Source organism: Natator depressus, chromosome 17, assembly GCF_965152275.1.
Source record: "Natator depressus isolate rNatDep1 chromosome 17, rNatDep2.hap1, whole genome shotgun sequence".
NCBI classification, from domain to species: Eukaryota; Metazoa; Chordata; order Testudines; family Cheloniidae; genus Natator; species Natator depressus.
The window spans coordinates 304,190-324,666 of NC_134250.1; the positions used below are offsets into that span (position 1 = coordinate 304,190).

A 20,477-nucleotide genomic window follows, 5' to 3' on the forward strand; every position below is an offset into this window, starting at 1 on the left:
AGAACTGCTGGTGTAGATTAGCCCCCAATATTTTACCTTTGGTACGCAGCAACATCTGTTGTGGGCCCTTAGTTGCATAGGGATAAGGGGAACATCTGACAGGGTAACCAAATGGATTGGGCGGCGGGGAATAGTAGACATCATATAGCTGGACTTCAGTAAGGCTTCCGATAGTCTCACATGACATTCTCATAAGCAAACTACACAAATATGGACTAAATAAAGTTACTATAAGGTGGGTAAACAACTAAATGAAAACTGTTCTCAAAGGAGTAATCGTCAATTGTTTGCTGTCAAACGGTAAGGACATATCAAGTGGGGTCCCACAGAGATTGATCCTGGGTCCAACCCCGTTCAGTATTTTAATTTACAATGTGGATGATGGAGTGAGTGTGCGCGTGTGCTTATAAAATCAGGAGATGAGACCAAGCTGGGAGGGGTTGCAAACACTTTGGAGGACAGGATTAGAATTAAAAATGTTGATAAATTAGAGAATTGGTCTGAAATCGACCAGATTAAATTCAATAAAGACGAGTGGAAGTACTACACATAGGAAGGGAAAATTAAATGTACTTATACAGAAAAAGGGGAAATAACTGGCTACACAGAAGTATGGCAGAAAAGGATCTGGGGGTTATAGCAGACCACAAATTGAATATGAGCCAATAGTGTGATGCTGATATGAAAAAGGAAAATGTCATTTTGGGATGTATTAACAGGAGTGTCATATGTAAGAAGAAGAAATAACTGTTCAGCACTATTCAGCAGTGGGGAGGCCTCAGCTAGAATACTGTGCCCTTTAAGAAAAAAGTGAACAAACTGGAGTGAGTCCAAAGGAGAGCTACAAAAATAAGAGGTTTAGAAAACATGACATGACCTGTGAAGAAAGGGAGAAAGAATTGGGCATCTTAGGCTACAAAAGAGACAGCTGGAGGGGAGGAGGAGGAGGGATGATAACAGTCTTCAAATATGTAAAAGGTGGTTATGAAAAGGACAGTAATCAATTGTTCTCCATACCAGGGCAAAAGAGGAAGTAATTTGCTTAGTTTGCAGCAAGGGAGATTTAGGTTGGATATCAGGAAAAGCTTTCTAACTAAAAGGATAGTTAAGCACTCGGGTTACCTACTACAGAGGATGTAGAACCCCCATCACTGTTGAGACCAGGATAGATAAACACCTGTCAGGGTTGGTCTAGGTATACTTAATCCTGCCTGAATGTGGAGTGATGGACTAGATGACCACTTGAGGTCCTTCTCAGATCTACATTTCTATGATTATAATCAGGAGCAAAGGCCTAACAACAGGTCTAGAATCCCTGAAATACCTACCTCACTCTGTGTGACTTGCCTCTCAGGAAGAGGAAGCCATTAAGGAAGAGAAATTCTCAACCTGAGTCATGAGCCTAAAAGTCTGAGGATGAAGAAGTCTTTGCTCATTTGTAAAAAAAGCCAGTGCAAACAAATTTTGTAATCCAGAAGAAAATATCTGAGACTGCAAACAGCAGGGCTTCATCTTGTTGTGTTTGTCACATTTCTGCTTATGACTTACATAAAAAGATTCAGAGAAATAAATTCCGTAAATTAGGATTAATTTTAGTTTTGCCTTTAAGATTACCATTTCTTAATGAGGAGATATTTGCTCCAAAATTATAAAAATGGGACAATACCTGAAGCCCGAAGGTTCCTGTAACAGGTTTGTGATCACTGATGCCATAGCTCATGTGACTGATATAGTTATTCAGAGTCACAGAGATTGTCTGCTCTCCTTCACACAAATCTCCATCCTCTGATGGATGCTGGGAGAGATTCTTCACCCTCCAAAGAATTCGATCTGTCCATGCTGGCTTCCGTTTCTTCCCACTACAAGAGTATGAGCAGAGTGGATGAAAGGAGAAGAAAAAACAGTGGCCAAAAGCTACAGTGTTATGTAACTATATAACATCTATTCAAAGTTGATCCAAAATTGTAAAAAATTATTACAACATTCAAAGCAATCAGATCTCAACTTCATTTTACAACTCTGCTCTAGCATGCATTACAGCCAGACCCATGGTTTATTAAATTCAATTGAACTTCACTGTAAGAGATCAGCTTTCATGGGTCCCTCTAACTGGAAAGAAATAAAATGAAAAAGGGTGTGGGAATGGATTAGTCAGTCAGTTTCATACAGGAAATGATGCTTTCTCCTAGAATTCACTCCAAGAACATGCAAGAATCTACAGTTAATGCAGAAACTGTCCTGACCTCAAGCCAATGGCCATCCTTGGGTAGGGTATAGCACCCATCAGACATTTCCTGCCTTTTGCTGATCTGTGTCACACGTTGAGTATTTTTTATATATTCTTGGTTCCAATATTTTTTAAAGAACAGGAATAATTTTGTATTAATAGCCATCTGGACAGCTTCACTGATGCTAATTATGTAGCTAGTAGTTTTTCCATACTATTATCACCTGTTACGTAGAAGAGAGACAGCAATGGATTCTGCCAAGCTACTCCAGTGTGTTATAATGATAGCATAATTTCTATACTTAGTACACAAGCTTTTTCCTAATAAAATGCTTTATAACGTCTAGTAGAGGAAAGTTTGCCTACAGGCAGTAGATTCTTGCATCTAAGTAGCCTGCAACCACGTGTCATGTCAAAACTGCAACCACTATGGTTTGGAGTTTCCTTTTATACCATATATCAACAAAAAGAGAAGACACGAGCCTTTCCGGATTCTCTCTGTGATGGGAAGATGACTTTAAAGCAACAGTCCTCTTTATGGATATATCACTTCACAGTGAAATGGAGAAAAGATCATATCCTATGGAAGAGGAATTAGAATGCATTGCATTTAATTGAATTACAAGAGTTAAAGGAGCATGATGCATAAGGAAAACTGTCAGTTTGACAATTTTCAACAAACTACTATAAACCAGAGGTACTGCTCAGATTAAATTCAGCACCCTTTCCCCTCCCTACATGCAGGTCTGACTCACCTTAAATGAGAAATGGAAGGATTTTAAGTGATTAAGTAAATGTACACATGAGGGAACCAATCCCATGTATTCCAGTAGAAATACAAACTGACAGAAATCTTTAAAAGCTGCAATATGTCTGCTCTGCTGTGCAAGGCAATATGAAAATGAAGAGCCTGAATACAAAGTTAATACACTGTTTCCTTTATCTGATGATATGGAATAACCAGATAGAGAAGGGAAGCTCAGAACATATATACCACTATCCAGAACAATATAAAATATACCAATCCATTGAAAGATAGTGGTTTAAAGCATCCTTTGTGAACATACTCAGAATGCAAAAATGTCTGCCTGTCCCCCACCTCAGGTGAATCAAAAAACCTGCATTAATATTAACAGAAATTGAATGCACACATTAGAGGTGTTTAAATGAAGTAACTTGAGTTACAAAGAGAGAGTTCATGATATTCATATTTAACAAACTAATGCCACATTACTGTGTCAAGGTTTCTCAAGTTGCACAATTACTTATATTTGTTGGTTACCGAATTTTAAAGCAGGTTACACTACTGCTATCTGTTCATGCTCAGGTAAAAAGCCCACTGCTTTCAGTCCAGACTAATAAATTAAGATTAGTCTCAGTGATTCTCTTGACGTGCTACAGCAGAGAAGAAGATGCTACAACTTTCAATTAGATTCAGGAAATTCCTGCAGAAAATCAGAAGTCTGATTTTCAAATATTTCACAAGAATCAAATCAAAATCTCTGAGCCTTGTTTTGATTCTGCAATATCTACAATCTAAGAAAGCCAGAGAGTCGTCTTCTTACTTAAACCAAAACAGTGTCTTCTGCCCCCTGAAAATAAAAATAAAGATAAGTATAAGACTCCTGATGGTCAGGAGCTAATTTCTCCATTGCAATGTGCCCTGCAGATCTTGTAAATAATAAAGCAATTTGGAAACAAATTAAATTCACAGATTAAATATTTTACAATCTTTATTTAAAAAGTTGTTTCAAACATACCTTTATGGATGATTTAAAGCAGTGGTTTTCAACCAGGGGTATGCATACCCCTGTGGGTATGCAGCGGTCTTCCGGGAGGTACATCAACTCATCTAGATATTTGCCTAGTTTTACAATAGGCTACATAAAAAGCACTAGCGAAGGCAGTACAAACTAAAATTTCATACAGACAACTTGTTTATACTGCTCTATATATTATACACTGAAATGTAAGAATAATATTATGTTTCAATTGATTTATTTTATAATTATATGGTAAAAATGAGAAAGTAAGCAATTTTCCAGTTAACAATGTGCTGTGACACTTTTGTATTTTTATGTCTGATTTTGTAAGCAAGCAGTTTTTAAGTTAGAGGAAACTTGGGGGGGTATGCAAGACAAATCAGACTCCTGAAAGGGGTACAATAGTCTGGAAAGGTTGAGCGCCATTGATTTAAAGCAACTAAAAGCTTCCCTGTGGTGTCCCAGAAGTCCAGGAAAATAATGGACTGCAAATGTGAAGTATCATATATTCATTTATTTAAAACATCAGGCCATTTGTTTCCCCCCAGAACTTTGCAAGGCAACATTAGTCTCTGATGACAGTTTATAGGCCTAGTTTGGGCTTTAACGAAGTTAAGTGATCAGACTTTTTGGCATGCTGAACAATCTTACAAAGATAGAAACTGGCTAAGAAAAGGAAAATAGGATTTTCAACTGAGGAAAGTTCCAATGTTCTGTACTATGTCCAATGTTTCATATATTAATCTGGAAAAGTGGGTAAACGGTGTCAAAACGTGCTGATGACAATTATTTTGGTTAGTCAAACCTAGAGACGGGTAACGAACTACAAAAAGATCCAACAAAGCTAGATGAACAGGCAACAAAAAGGCAGATAAAATGTAATGTTAACAAATGCAAGGTAATGTACATTGCAAGGAATAATATAAACTACTCATAAACCTTAATGGGTTCTAGACCACTGGGGGGACAACTTGGTCATAGTGTGGCAAAAGTCTAACAGCAGAAAAAGAGTTTTCATGTATAAAAAATGAGTGAGAAAAATACCACAAATATTACAAAGCCATTACATAAATCAGTGTAATGCCTTCAAAGGTATAACCAGATTTAGAGGCTGATGCTACAAAAATTCAAATAGGAAAGTATGTTAAATTTATTTTAAGTGTAGCTGTGTGTAATCAACCATTAGAATAGCTCACCAAGGAATGTGATCAACTTGAAGTCTTTCAATCAAGACTTGATGTCTTTCTAGAAGCCATACTGTAGTTCAACCATAAATTACGGGGCTCGATTCAGGAATTACTGGTTGGATGGAGTTCTATGGCATGTGTCATGCAGGTCAGATTAAATGATCACAGTGACCCTCTTCTGACCTTAAAAATTGTATCTATGAATGCCATATTGAGCTCTGATAACTATCTCACAAAGTATAGTAGAAATAGAAGAGGGGCAGAGAAAGGCAACAGATGATTACAGGTATGGAGAGAATTCTGATGGTGAGGGTAGAAAAAATTGGGATTGTTTAGTTTAGAGAGGAGACGAAGACAACAGGACATGACAGAAATACACAGACTGAATGGTGTAGGCAAGATAAACCAGGAGCTCCTATTTATCTTATCTTCTCATTATACAAAATCAAAGGGACAGTCAATTAAATTGAAAGGCAGAAAATTTAAAACTGATAAAAGGAAAACATACATAATTAAACTGTGGAACTCAGCCACAGGATGCCACTGAAGCCAATATCTTAGAGGGCTTCATGAAAGGATTAGAGATTTATAAAATCATGACTGGTGTAAAGAAAGTAGATAAGGAAGTGTTGTTTACTACTTCTCATAACACAAGAACTAGGGGTCACCAAATGAAATTAATAGGCAGCAGGTTTAAAATATAAAAGGAAGTATTTCTTCACACAATGTACGTCGACCTGTGGCACTCCTTGCCAGAGGATGTTGTGAAGGCGAAGACCTTAACAGGGTTCAAAAAAGAACTAGATAAATTCATGAAGGATAGGTCCATCAATGGCTATTAGCCAGGATGGGCAGGAATGGTGTCCCTCATCTCTGTTTGCCAGAAGCTGGGAATGAGCGACAGGGGATGGATCACTTGATGATTCCCTGTTCTGCTCATTCCCTCTGGGGCACCTGGCACTGGCCATTGTCGGAAGACAGGATACTGGGCTAGATGGACCTTTGGTCTGACCCAGTAGGGCCATTTGTATGTTCTTATATGGGTAACAGAAACATCCACGGTTGTATTAGATAAGGCACTTCTGTTTTTTTTAAATGGGATATGAATTCATGTTTTAGCAAGAGTCAGCCACTAAATTATGGGGTTTAGGAAGATAACCTGCCCACAGAGAAAGCATTTCATAGCTTTGTGCTCTGAGGTTTCTTGAATTTTCCTCTGAAGTATCTGGTATAGGCCATTCCAAGAGACAGGATGATGATAGTAATTCGTTATGTTCTTATGAAGTAATGAAAATCAGTTTTCACATTCAGATAAAACAAAATGTGTTTAGCTTTTTTTCTTAAGAAATAAGAAAATGGGTTCAAAATATGAGTGTATCAACCCACAGGGTATTCTTTTATTAAAAAACAAAGTTGGGCCCCTGAAGACAATGCTTTTGAATAAAAAGATTTGGTGCCTGCATTGTCCATTTAGCCCTTCCAAATACAAGCTCAGACCCACATTGCCATTCCCATTCCCCTCCTGTAACATGGAAACAGATCTCTTCAGCCAGAAGAGTTCATTTATTCAGCATTGCCCATTGAATGACCCAGATAAACTAATAGGTCTAACAGCCTCATAGTCAACATGGGGGACAGATATCAAAGGCCATGGAAGGCTGAGCCTCCATAAACAGCCTTGCGTGGCCCCACCCACAGTCCACCCCCAGGCCCCTTCCTGCTTCCTGGTGCTGTGCTGTGGGGGGCTCTTATCCCCCCATGGCTGGGGCTAATGGGGGCTGGCCTGTGCTTTGAGGCTGATTAACAGGGTACGCTGCCCACCCAGTGCTCTGGGGCTAAAGGGGGCACACCACCTGCCCACCTCCTCGGTGCTCCAGTGCTGGGGCCGCAACACCTGCCTGGCACTCTGGGACTGGGGGCACTCAGGCAGTCCAGGGCCAGCTGGGGGTGAGGTGGCTGCATGGAGGTTGCTGCTCTGGGCTCTGGCAGGAGGGGTGTGGCCTCCCCGAACCCAGAGTTCACCCACTGCCCAGGATAGTGAACTAGCAATCTGGGACAAATCTAGGCCTGTTTAGTTGATCAGACTGATATTTACTAAGGCACAAGGCTTATCTCAGACCGTTCCCTGACTGAACACAATATATTGTGCTTTTTACCTTGTGTCATACACGTCAGAGTGAAGGTCGAACTTGTAAGTGGGTTTAAACTGCAAGGGACCCTCTATAAATTCCTGGAGAAAAGCTTCCTTCTTTTTTGCCATATTTAACTGCAGAAATAAAACAAATGTTATAAACAATGTGTTATAAAGGGCAACCTGTAAAGATAACGTTTAAAATCAGAGATTAAAGAATCATTCATGAAGGAGATGAGAAAGCATCTTCTAAAAAGGATTCAAAATTTTTTTACACACTGCAACACATCTTCCAAACAAAATGCATAGGGGCTCCTTTGCTACTGCTAGAGCCTTTAAACTAACCTTTCTAGAAATACTGCAACAGTTATTCTGGAAATGCAAATGTGCTAGGGCCAGCCCACTAGTAGTTTAAATGACCTCTTGGGGATGCGGAGAGAGACAGAGACAATAGGACAATTTACAAGCCAGTAAAGTTCACTGAAATCTTCAGTCAGCACTGCACCCAAGTCAGAATGAAACAGAGCAACAAATATATATATATAAGTTAAGTAGGTAATATTTAAGACTGAAAAGAAAGACTTCACAGCTATACCAGTCCCAGTAGGGAAAGAGTTAAGAATAACAGTGGGAACTCAAAGCGACTCTTAAGTTCAGCCTCTCTGAACAAGGGACCCTGTAGTCCCTGTAGGAACTTTGACAGAAGATGAGAGAGCAGAAGCGCCAATGTAAGCTATTCTTTAGTATGTGTCAGGACTAGAACCAGAAGAACATTAAAAAGGGACGATACCTGGTCCTTTTCCCATAGTAGATTGTATCGGCTATTGCTTATTGACTCTCGGATAAAATGTATTCCATAATCTGCTATCCGGAAGTTGAGATCTCCAAACCAGAAAAGAATGCTATAAAAAAAAAAAAAGGCAGTAAGTGTTCATGGTTTCCTATAAAGCTACAGATACCTCTGTGTGCGAGTGTGTGTGGGGTGGAAATCATGAAGATAGGACGAGATTACTATACCTTATTCCATTGCTTAGATACTTTTCTATACTTCTAATCTAAACACCACAAACAAAATCTTCATTTAGTGACAGTTAAGGTTACAGAACGCCATATCCACCAGTCCAAAACTTTAAAGGAATGGTAATCAAAATTAAAGGGAAAGTTTCCTATATTCCTTGACACGTTCAACATTGCCTACTACACAACAAACTCCAGCACTCCACAAGGCCTATACTTTCAATTTTCAACAGGTACCAATACTCATGGGCAGCAGGTATCAGAGGCAGGGGAAGGCTCAGCCTACCCAAACTGCCTCTGTGGCCCCGTCCACACTCCACTCCCAGGCCCCTTCCTGCTTCCTGTCAGGCCCACAGCTCTTCTTTCCCAGGTGGCCCAGCCCCAGACCAGTGGCACCAGAACTCTGTGTGTGTGTGGCTGGGGAGCCTGGGCAGCTGTGGGGAGCCGTGGCAGACCCTCCACCTGCCTGGGCAGCCCCCAGCCCGAGTCCCCATCCCCCAGGTTCCCCAGCCGCCCGAGACACAGGGAGGGTCCACAACTCCACACAGCTGCCCGCGTGCAGCTCACCCCGACCCAGCTCCAGCTGGGGGTGGAAGTGGGGAACTTGGAGCTGCAGCCCAGCCACGGTGAGAGCCACAAGTGGGCAGCTGTGAGGAGCCACAGACCCTCCACCTGCCCCAGGGGAGGGGGCAGGAAGCCCAGGGGCAGGAACAAGGGCACGGGGTTGCTCTCAGCCCACCACACCTCAGGCTGGCAGAGGGTCAGCTGCAGCTCCCTACAGCTGCCTGCCCAGCTCTTATCATGGCTGGGCTGTAGCTCTGAGGTCCCCCTCCCCCTGGCCAGAACCAGGTCAGGGAGAGCTCCAGACAACTGTCTGCCTTTGCCTCCACCTCGGGCGGGGGGCCCCCCCGCCCCACACACTTTTGGGATGGCTCTGGTGCCCTTGCCCCAGGCTAAGGCTAGTGGAGGCCGGCCTGCAGCCAGGGACCCCGGGCGGCTGGAGCCAGTGCTCACACTACCCACCCACCCGGCGCTCGGGGCTGTGCTGCCAGTTCACCCAGCGCTCCAGGGTGGGAGTGAGGCACACTCAGCTGCCTGCCTGCCTGCTCGCCAGGTGCTCCAAAGCTGGGGGGGGGGGGGGGAGGCGCCACTCTAGGCTCCAGCAGGGGAAGGGCAGCAGGCCCCAGGCAGAAGGGATGGGCCAGCCAAGGGCCTACCCAAGCCCGCCGGTCACTCACAACCTATGCCAATCCTCCAGTGTCATCAACATTTTGTGCTAGACTGCAAGTTTAATGGCACCCTCAACAATACTGAGGCAGAGTAACCTCCAAATGGCCGGTGTATGTGATAATAAGTGGTATCAATCTGTTGATACCAGGACATCTTCAGACACTGTTAAGGTTTTGCACTATAGTGCAATTTTGATGAACCTGGGGTACATATTGCTTTTTTTAATTTGTTGGAGATGGGAAATGAAATCCTCTAGGAGTAGGTTATCGACAATGTTGAACACAATACAAAAGAAGCACGGAAATGAGCCTTTTCCTTTCACTTCTCAGTTCCATATTTAAGGTTTTGCCCTGCTAGGGAACGTCCTAATACTTTACTGAATGACAGCTAATTTATTAGGTTTTTTTAATATAGGGTTGGGGCACTTCAGTGGGTCAGTACCCAGAGAAGGAGAGATATCAAATGACTGAAATGTGAAATACTTATATTTTGGTGCACTGCACTACAGATAATGGGAATTTTTTTAAATTACAAAATATTTTCCTATATGCATTGTTGTTGTAGCCATCTTGGTCCCAGGATATTAGAAAGACAAAGTGGCTGAGGTTGTATCTTTTATTGGACCAACTTCTGTTGGTGAGAGACAAGCTTTTGAACTTACACAGAGCTCTTCTTCAGGTCTGGGAAATGTACTCAGGGCTTGTCTACACTGTGACATTTGTCAACAAAAGTTTTGTCTTTCACGGGTACTTAAAAAAAGCCCTCCCCTGCTCGTGAAAGACAAAAGTTTTGCTGATGCAAGTGGCAGCGTGAACGCTGCTAGTGGGGCTGGAAGTATTTTGTCAGCACTTATTGACAGAGAGCGTTCACACAAGCTGACTTTTAGCAACAAGGCTGTGTCGACACTTAAACACAAGCCCTCAGTGTGTCACACAAACACAATGTGAAAGACTGTTTAGCATAAACAGTTAACATATTTCAAGGAAAAAGAAAAAAGAAAAGGAGTACTTGTGGCACCTTAGAGACTAACCAGTTTATTTGAGCATGAGCTTTCGTGAGCTACAGCTCACTTCATCGGATGCATAGCATATCGTGGAAACTGCAGAAGACCTTTCCACGATATGCTATGCATCCGATGAAGTGAGCTGTAGCTCACGAAAGCTCATGCTCAAATAAACTGGTTAGTCTCTAAGGTGCCACAAGTACTCCTTTTCTTTTTACGAATACAGACTAACACGGCTGTTACTCTGAAATATTTCAAGGAACTATTCAAGTTGAAGTGGCCGTTAACACCACTCCATGGGGGGGGGGGGGGTACAGGGATGATGATGAACTCTTACTTTTACTCTTTAAAGCATTTTAAGTAATTCCTGTAAAATTAAAAAGTAAAAACCAGACTAGTGGCCTGAAACAGATAGTGGAATATTTAGGTTAGAAATCTGAGAGAGAGTATAACACTCAGGGCAATTAAGTAATAAAATAACTTGCCAAGAACTGATGGATGGAGGCTCCATCAGTAGATGTTCTAACAAATCCATTTAGGTAGATAAAATTGCAAAAATGCAGCAACATACTCTCTACTCACAAAGAGAAAGGAGAATCTCCAGCATATATGGGTTTTATCTTCTAAAGGCTCCAACCACTAGAAAACTAGTGTCTGTGTATATAATGTCTTCTGCAATTTCCACAGTATGCATCCGATGAAGTGAGCTGTAGCTCACGAAAGCTCATGCTCAAATAAATTGGTTAGTCTCTAAGGTGCCACAAGTCCTCCTTTTCTTTTTACATTACTCTAACTAGCTAACTCAATACTACTTGAGATTAGCAGAGAGTACAATCCTGCAGTACAAGCCTCAGACCTCCAGGAGATCTTTTCCAGCTCTTTCCATTTGAATTCAAGGAACACATCCACTGAAGAGACATTTAAAGTAAAAGTGTGACATGTGGAAGAAATCCTCAGACAAATCTCTATTTAAAAGAATGTTGTGGAATGAACCTATGACAGACACTATTATCTCAGAAATGGTGCACTAGTACTTGGGTGTAACACTCACTCGTGGTCTAGAATATTTGGCACATTCTCATCTTCAAACTGCTGCATTTCCAGAATTTTCTCAAAGTCATCCAGTCGTTGCTCAGCATTCTCAATGTGAGCAGGCAAATGACAGTTCATGAAGCAGATCGAATGACCATAGAGGGACATGCGAATGGTGACTCCTCCTTTGTTCCCCTGAAGTGGAGAAATAACAGCGCCCTTTGAAGTTATGGTCAACAGCTGCAAATTTATCCATTGCTACAACATATGTAATTTCAAACAGTGCTATTAAGGAATAAATATTTTGGTTTTGTTTTAAATTTACAAAAGCAATATTCAATATCTATCATTCAGAAATCTCTCAGCCAATAAACTGGTGAAATTCTGTGGCCTGTGTTATGCAGGAGGTCATACTACATGATCATACCTATCCCTTCTGGCCCGGGGGTGGGGGAAGAATCTATATTGCCAAATAAACCAAAAAGCTCCCCAAGAAATCCGCATCATGTAGTCATGCAGTAAACCATGCCACCAGCTCTCAGATATCCTTTACCCAATATCCATAAAGGCCTGTGCGCGTGTAGTGAGTGTGAATGTCCCGTATGAAGGGGATATGGGCATGCTTCACAAAGACCAGCAGAAGGAGTCCCTGCATTCGAATGGATGAGAGCTGCAAAAGATGAGAAAAAGGTCACAGTCAGGTTACATGGAGTACTTGGGATACCACAAATACTGGAGTCTGCTCCCTGGGCCTTTAGTTGGAGAATGCCACACCCAAGGTTGCATATTCCCTACAGCAAGTCTGACCTAAAGTTTATGGCAAAGCACATACTGAAGAGCTTCTGAAAAGGCCACTGACTGGAAATTCTAAGGTAATCTCAAATTTAAAAAGGGAGTTATTTTGTTGAATTTAATATTAAACTGATCAGTACAGTATTCCTTGTTACTTAAATTGAAAGTAAATACAATGCTGTCTCTAAAATTTTAATTTTCAAATGTATTGTAGAATTTTGTGCTGAAAATGCCTAATTGTATTGTAGAACACATCAGAGGGAAACTGGAGGTTTGGAGCTTTTGGCACCTAAGAAGGTACGAACATTTAACAATGTTTCTGCTGAAATAATCAGCAGAGAAATAGTTCATGTGGACCTTTAAAGGTTGGGTGCTCAGCACTTTCTAAAAGGCAGGGCCCATAAGTGCATCTCAAAATGGACACCAAGAATTGACACACCCAGCATCACTAGTCACTTTTGAAATCTCCATTCCAAAGAGTTCACAATTTAGAGATTCAAACAGACAACTCTGAAGGGCAAAATATTTTTCTTGAGTTGGTATTTTTCGTTAGTCCACGTCAAGTGTTTCATGTTACTAAACTCTGTGAATATCTAATCCCTGCATCCTGACCCCGCAATGTCTCCCCTTTTCACGCCGTTTCCAAGTGTGAAACTGGAGCTATGTCTATTAGAAGTGCGGTCATAATATAGACAATACTTGCAAAGCACTCCTAAAGCTGTGTCTACACTGCCACTTTCAGCAATAAAAACTTAGTCATTCAAGGGTGTGAAAAAACATGCCCCCGAGTGACAAAAGTTTTAGCGCTGAAAAGCACCAGTATAGACAGTGCTTTATCGCCAGGAGCTACACTCCTGGCTATAAAACTACCACCTCTCATTCAGGGTGGGGTTTGGTTTTTTTTTAAATCACCAGGGGAGCTCCCCGGCCATAAAGTGTGTCTACACTGTCCACGCAGCGGTGCTGTCACGGTCGTGCTGTAACATGGGCAGTGTAGACATACCCTAAGCATGGGCACAGCTTTTACCGGCAAAGCTGCATCTAAAACCATTTCCCCAAGCAAAACAAGCTATACCAGCAAAAACAGTTTTGCTGAAATAACTGCCCCTGCACTAGGTTTTTGTACCAGCACAGCTGTATTGGTCAGGGATCAGACCCCTTCAGACCTGACTAATACAGCTATACTTGCAGAAGCCCCTAGTATAGGCATAGCCTGACCTCAGAACACTAATTGTATGAAAAATGACAGTTTTCAAAGGCCAAAAAATTAATTTTTTTCTGCCTCACTAGCCTACAGCTACTATCTGTAACAATACTCATGCTTAGATGGAACAAATCATGTCATTTCACTCAGAATCTGAGACCATACGCAGCTGGAGTTAAGTCAAGAATAAGTTTTGCCAACTGCCCCCGCATCCCAGCATCGCAGGATGGTTACAAATGCTATTTAAAAAGCTCAACCTCTAGCCGACGGGTCTGTAATGCTAGGCATCTGCAGAACTGACTATGAGCAATGCAAATACCCTTACTCCTGCAAGGAAGATTTAGTTTACTGAATGTTACTAAAGCTATGATGCCCACGAGGCAAATAAGGCACTATTTCTATTTTAAGATGAGTTGAGATTCCATTTATTTCCAGAAATTTGTCTAAAGAGAATCCTTATGGAGTTGAAAACCATAATTTCCCAGTAAGTACATAATGAAGTTCTCTTAGGAACATTAGACACAAGACTCAGCCTAAATATCTGAATTTCAGTGCTAATTCCATTCTGTTTGGAACTATCAGATAACAAAATACATCAACTGCAGTCTTTTAAATCTTCTTAATTAAATATATGGTGCATAAGTGGCCTAAAAATTTCTCTTCATAAAGCCTGACCACATTTTAAGGTCGCTTTCACTGAATTCATTGATTACATATAGCCATGTGACCCAAGCTTTCATTATGAAATTCTAGATACTTCTTCAGAATGTCAAGAAGAACAGGTCTTCTGAATAGTGAATTCACTGCATTTCTTTTTCATATTTAAGCAGTTTATTTCCACTCATTTTACAGCTAATAAAAATCTTACCAAGCACCATCAAAAGCAATGTCATTCCTTGAGATGGCTATAATGAAAGCAGATGCCTCAGTAGACTATATTAGCAGCAATTATATTACAGATCCCAGTGGATGCACAGAGGAAGGAAATATTCCAGAGACAAAAGAGAAATAGTCCTACTGTGGCCTCAAACACTATACTCTAATTAAATCCATTCATGTACAGCAAAACCTGAGGTAAACTTCTTCATTACTCTGTTCCTTTAGGAATTTACTCTCTCTGGAACATGAACTATATTACTGGGGATGCTCATTTGCATGGGGTTCTATGACTCTGACACTATGGTAATGGGAACCATATAAGTACCTAGAAATAGAAAATTTATTGTCAAAAAATGTCATTACTCCCAGCTATTCAAAACTAGCACTGAAACGCCACAGATCCAAATCTTATTGCTAAAACTAAGAGTGCCAACATTAGGGAAGAATACTTCGGAAAGTGCCTGTGCCAACAAGCCAGCAGGTTACACGTCTAACGGAAAGACTTGCGTATAGAGATAACTATCAGCATCTGTACAAAAATACTCAGTATCAGTTGCCCAGGTATGCCCGTTACCCACAGTAATCAGACTTTGGAGAGAAAAAATAATGAATGAAGGGTGCTAGCCATTTATAGAATTGAGAAGTTACCTTGATATAACCCAAAGGAGAGAATACGGTCATGAAGAAAATGCTCCACGGATCATCAAATGCCAAGTCAGAAAGGAAATTTAGGATCTTGGAGTTTACCTCCTGTAAACTGAATACAACAGGGTTACTCATCTATGCTGGGCTCAATCTAATCCATACTTTTGACAGAGTCCTCATAAATTTTAGGAGCACAAACAGGTAAGATTAACATCATGACATCCTAATAGACTTTCCTAAAAGCAGTTATAACGTTTCTTATTCTTACCAATGCATGATACAATAGGCAGTGTAACCTATGTGTGGTGCTAACTTTCAAAACAGGAAAGTTACAGAGTCTTAACCAGAGCCCTGACCTATGCTCCCTGTCAAAATTCATGACAAATGCAGGGTGACAGAAGGTGGAGTGACAAATGATACCATTATAAGGTGTTGCTGCAACTTAGCTGAAGGAAAGAGAAGGGGCTGGGTTGACTACAGGGTGATCTGACAGATCAGAACCCCACTGGCACTGCCATGGGGTGACTGAGGCAAAGACAGAAACCCCTTAGAATCATAGAATATTAGGGTTGGAAGAGACCTCAGGAGGTCACCTAGTCCAATTCTCTGCTCAAAGCAGGACCAACACCAACTAAATCATCCCAGCCAAGGCTTTGTCAAACTTCTAAGGAAGCCTTTAAAACCTCTAAGGAAGGAGATTCCACCACCTCCCTAGGTAACCCATTCCACTGCTTCACCACCCTCCTAGTGAAATAGTGTTTCCTAATATCCAACCTAGAACTCCACCATTGCAACTTGAGACCATTGCTTCTTGTTCTGTCATCTGTCACCACTGAACAGCCTAGCTCCATCCTCTTTGGAACCCCCCTTCAGGTAATTGAAGGCTGCTACCAAATCTCCCCCCTTTACTGACACAATAGGCAAGGAAGATTCTGCTCTAACACTTGGGTCCCCTTGGTACAACTGCCAGCGAGGTAAGAATTTTTAAAACTTGTAGATATTTGAGAAGGTGAGCTTGTATCAGGGCACCTAAGGCCTGTAGTTCTGCTACATAAAAAGATGCAAGATGGGAGCTGGGGAAACAAGCAGACAGTTCATCACAATATGTTCCTAATTTCTATTCGAAGTCACTAGCCCCCAGCCTTTGGACTTCTGCATTTAGTGATACTATGATCCAACGCTTCACCTTTCACAACCGTCACAGTAATTATGGCTGTTCAGAAGAACTGGGTACTTACTGAAAAACAAAATTTTGGCAGTAAATGTGCAGAAAACTGACCACGGCATCATTTATCGTATACCTACCCAATAACATACATATCCATACTCGGTCCCTGTGAACTGAGCTGAAGTAAGCCAGTGACATCAGGAGGAGGAGAAGCTGTGCCCACATTCCAGGTTACCAAGTGCAGTCTACATATAAAAAAATAAGACAAAATTGAAGTCTAAACTGGTGAGCACAGGAGGATCCAATTTTCCACTACAAAACTCCCATATGTGGAAAAAAACCAAGATTTACAAATAATGACAAATTGAAAACTATCATAAAAGCTATTTACTAGCTACACAAAAATTTAACAACTCGCCAATCAGAGAATGAAACCTGAACTCTTGGCACTTGTCTTTCAGCTTTTTCCCCCAAATCAGGAAAGCCTCATCTAGTGTGCGAGACACTTCCTCATGAATCTCATCATCTGAGCTGATGTCCTCCACACAAGCCATGAGTTGTGCCACTCGTTGTCGGAGCTGTAAGCGACCACTGGACCCTGTACTGCTGAAACTTGCAGAGCGACTGCGGAAGGGGTGCAGGCTTTCTAAATCAAACAGGGAGAGGGATGACGAATCCTGAAGCGCATCTTCACTATTCAAGGACGCCATCTGGGCAAAAGAGCAGCAAAACTATACTCCAAAGTGCCAGCCACATTACCCTTCAAATCCTGAGTACAGGAAAACCCTCAGTGGCACACACACAGCGTTTTTCAGCTCAAGTTTTAACTCTTGTGAAATTCAGCATTATTCCTAGCAAAAACGTATAGGTGCATCTGCAGTAAAGCAAAAAGAAATACAGCATTAAGATCAGTCACACCCTACTGCTTCTGATAAAAGCTGATGAGTCCTGCCCCACCTCACATACTAAACCATTTCTTCCTAACAGATTTAACTCTGTTAAGAGCTTGAGGTTTAAGAGAATTTATTGCTGATGTGATTTGAATCACATGTTTCTATCAGCTGTTAGAAGAAATGTAATCTCCAACTTCCAGGCATGTGCACTACTCAATTTTATCTGAGTACAGCATAAAAAGCCACAAGGATCCTAGAGCTTCTGATGAGGGGTTCCAAAAGCACAGACCTGCCACCTAACTTTTCAAACAGTATCTAATACTGTACAGTTTTCTGAGAAAGGATTATTCAATATTTTTATATTGCAGGTGGTCTTTAAAATACTAAGCTGCTAATTTCCACCTACCTTAGGTTCACAGACAGCATCCATTACCAAAGTATCTGAATAACTTACAATCTTTAATGTAATTATCCTCACAACATCTCTGCGATGCAAGGCAATACAGTAGAACCTCAGAGTTACAAAAACCTCAGGAATGAAGGTTGTTCATAACTCTGAAATGTTCATAACTTTGAACAAAATGTTATGGTTGTTCTTTCAAAAATTTACAACTGAACATTGACTCAATACAGCTTTGAAAGTTTACTATACACAAGAAAAATGCTGCTTTCCCTTTATTTTTAAAAGGAATTTAGTACTGTATTGTATTTGCCTCTCTTTTTTCTCTGCTGCTGCCTGATTGCATACTTCTGGTTCCAAATGAGGTGCGTGGTTGACTGGTCAGTGCGTAACTCTGGTGTTCAGAATTCTGTGATTCTACTGTATTATTATTCCCATTTTGCAACTGGAGTACAGAAAGACTGAGATCACACAGGAAATCTTTGGAAAAAGCAGGGAATTGAACCTGTATCTCCTTACTCTTAGGGTAGTGCCCTAACCACTGGAATATCTTTCCTCACAAGTTTCCCTTTGAAATGTTATACTGAAGTTAGCCAGAAGGTACAGTAAAATAATCTGATACCGCAGTAAGTGATGGGCCTTTCATATATACTACAGTCCACCCTCTACTATGGAAGAGATGGATTACCTGAGAAAACTCTCCAAATTAGCATTCAGAAGGAAAGCCAGATGGCAGTGAAGATACAAAGCCAAAAAACTATTGAATATGAAAGCTCAAGGGGAAAATATCAGCAAATATTGAGGAAAATTGAATTCCATGATGTCGCTAAACAAGAGAGGAAAAGGGCTGACAGCCTCAGGATCCACACCAAAAAAAATGAGAACATGAGAGGTAAAACCAAATCAAACATTGAGGTTTAAGCATTCTCATGAGCTACAACTGTAGGACAAATTTCAGAGTAGTGAATGTATAGCTATAGAAACAGAATGCAAACAGCATAGCACCACAAGGCATTAGGCAAACCCAATGGACTGTGTATAATTCTCTATAAACGCTTAGCACTTTATAACTCCCTACCAATATTAACTGATCCTCAACAATCACAGTGAGTAGGTATGATAAGATCTTCACCCGACTGACATCACAAGTAAATTGTCTTGCAAAATAAGGAAGCTACTCAAGGTACTCTATTTTTCTATCATCTTACCATCATAGTGATCCAAGCACCTAGCGTGTCAGAACACTGTTCAAGCCAGGAGAACCCTATTCTAGACATTTGGATCACTGGGCAGGGTATTCCCCACAAATGAGCCCTTCCCAAGCATGCTTTCTGCATAATGCTGATTTACAATAAGTTCCAGAAGATTGGAAGAAAGCTAATGTTGTGCCAATATTTAAAAGGGGTAAATAGGAGGATCTTGGATACAGGGCTGTCAACTTGACATCGATCCTAGGCAAAAAAAAAAAAAAATGGAATGGATGATATGAGACTTCTTTAATTCTTTATTAACCAAGGGTAATATAATTAACGTCAATCAACATGGTTTATGGAAAATAGGTCTAGGCAAACAACTTGATATTTTTTGATTAGATTACAAGTTTGGTTGACAAAGGTAATAAAGTTGCTGTAATATATTTAGACTTCTGTAATGCATTTACTTGGGACTGCACAATATCTTGATTAATAAACTAGAACGATACAAAATCAACATGGCACACATTACATTGATTAAAAACTAGATAACTGACAGATCTTAGAACGTAATTATGAAAGGGGAATCATCAAGCAGCTGATGTATTTCTAGTGTAGTCTTGCAGGGATTGGTCCTTGGCCCTAGTTAACATCTTTATCAATGACTTGGAAAAAGGCAAAATAATTTCTGATAATGTCTGCATATGATATGAAATGGTTATAATGAAGAGAATAGGCCACTGATACAGAGTGATCTGCATCACTTGGCAAGCTACATGAAGGCAAACAATGTACATTTTAATATTGCCAAATGTAAGGTTATATATCTAGAATGTAGGCCATACTTGCAGGATGGGGGATCTCTACCCTGAGAAGCAGTGACTACGAAAAAGACTTGAGGGGTCAGAGTAGACAATCAGCTAAACACGAGCTTTCAGGGCAACACTGTAGCAAAAGGTTAATACAATTGCTGGATGTATAAACAGGGGACTACTGAGTTGGAGTAGGGAGATTATGTTACCTCTGTGTTTGACACTGGTTCTGATGTCCACAAGGATGACGAAAAACTGAAGATGGTCCAGAGAAGAACCACAAGCACGATTAAAGGTTTGGAAAACATGCCTTATAGCAACAAATTCAAGGAGTTATAATATCTTAGTTTGTCAAAGAGGAGGAGGAGTGACTTGATCACAGTCTATCAGTACCTACAGTGGGAACAGAAATTTGATAATAGAGGGCTCTTCAATCTAGCAGACAAAGGTATAACAAGACTCAATACCTAAAAGATGAAGACAAATTCAGACTAGAAATAAGGTGCAAACTTTTAACAGTGAGGGTAACTAATCATTGGAACAACTTATTAAGGGCTATGTTGGATTCTCCATCACTGGAAAGTTTTAAATCAAGATTAGATTCTTTTTCTAAAAGATCTGCTCTAATTCAAACACAGATGTTAGATTTGAAAGAGGAATTAATACAGGGAAGTTCTCTGGCCTGGGTTGTGCAGGAGGTCAGACTAGACCAGTGTTTTTTAGACTGGGATCCACAGACTAGATTTTCAAAGGGAGCCACATTTCCATTTGAAATTTTTTAGGGATCTGCAAATGAAAAAAAGCTTGAAAACCATAGACGATCACAATGGTCCTTTCTAGCCTTAAAAAAAATATAAAATAAAATAAAAAAAAAAAATCTACGAATCTATATGAACTTCCA

The 20,477-nt window shown here is 40.7% G+C and overlaps 1 protein-coding gene across 4 annotated transcripts in view; it reads right to left on the minus strand.

Annotated features, from left to right (window-relative positions):
* INPP5K (inositol polyphosphate-5-phosphatase K) overlaps positions 1-20,477 on the minus strand; it is a 31,916-nt gene that overhangs the window by 8,332 nt on the left and 3,107 nt on the right. For 2 of the 4 annotated variants that reach the window (XM_074974227.1, XM_074974226.1), the window contains exons 3-10: positions 16,416-16,523; positions 15,114-15,222; positions 12,144-12,260; positions 11,610-11,785; positions 8,099-8,210; positions 7,334-7,443; positions 3,793-3,819; positions 1,667-1,859 (exon numbers count right to left, since the gene is read on the minus strand). In XM_074974227.1, the coding sequence (XP_074830328.1) occupies positions 1,667-1,859; positions 3,793-3,819; positions 7,334-7,443; positions 8,099-8,210; positions 11,610-11,785; positions 12,144-12,260; positions 15,114-15,222; positions 16,416-16,523 (952 nt within the window). Of the gene's footprint in view, positions 1-1,666; positions 1,860-3,792; positions 3,820-7,333; positions 7,444-8,098; positions 8,211-11,609; positions 11,786-12,143; positions 12,261-15,113; positions 15,223-16,415; positions 16,524-16,713; positions 17,004-20,477 lie in introns of those variants that run through there. The other 2 variants (XM_074974224.1, XM_074974225.1) reach the window with 2 other exon arrangements.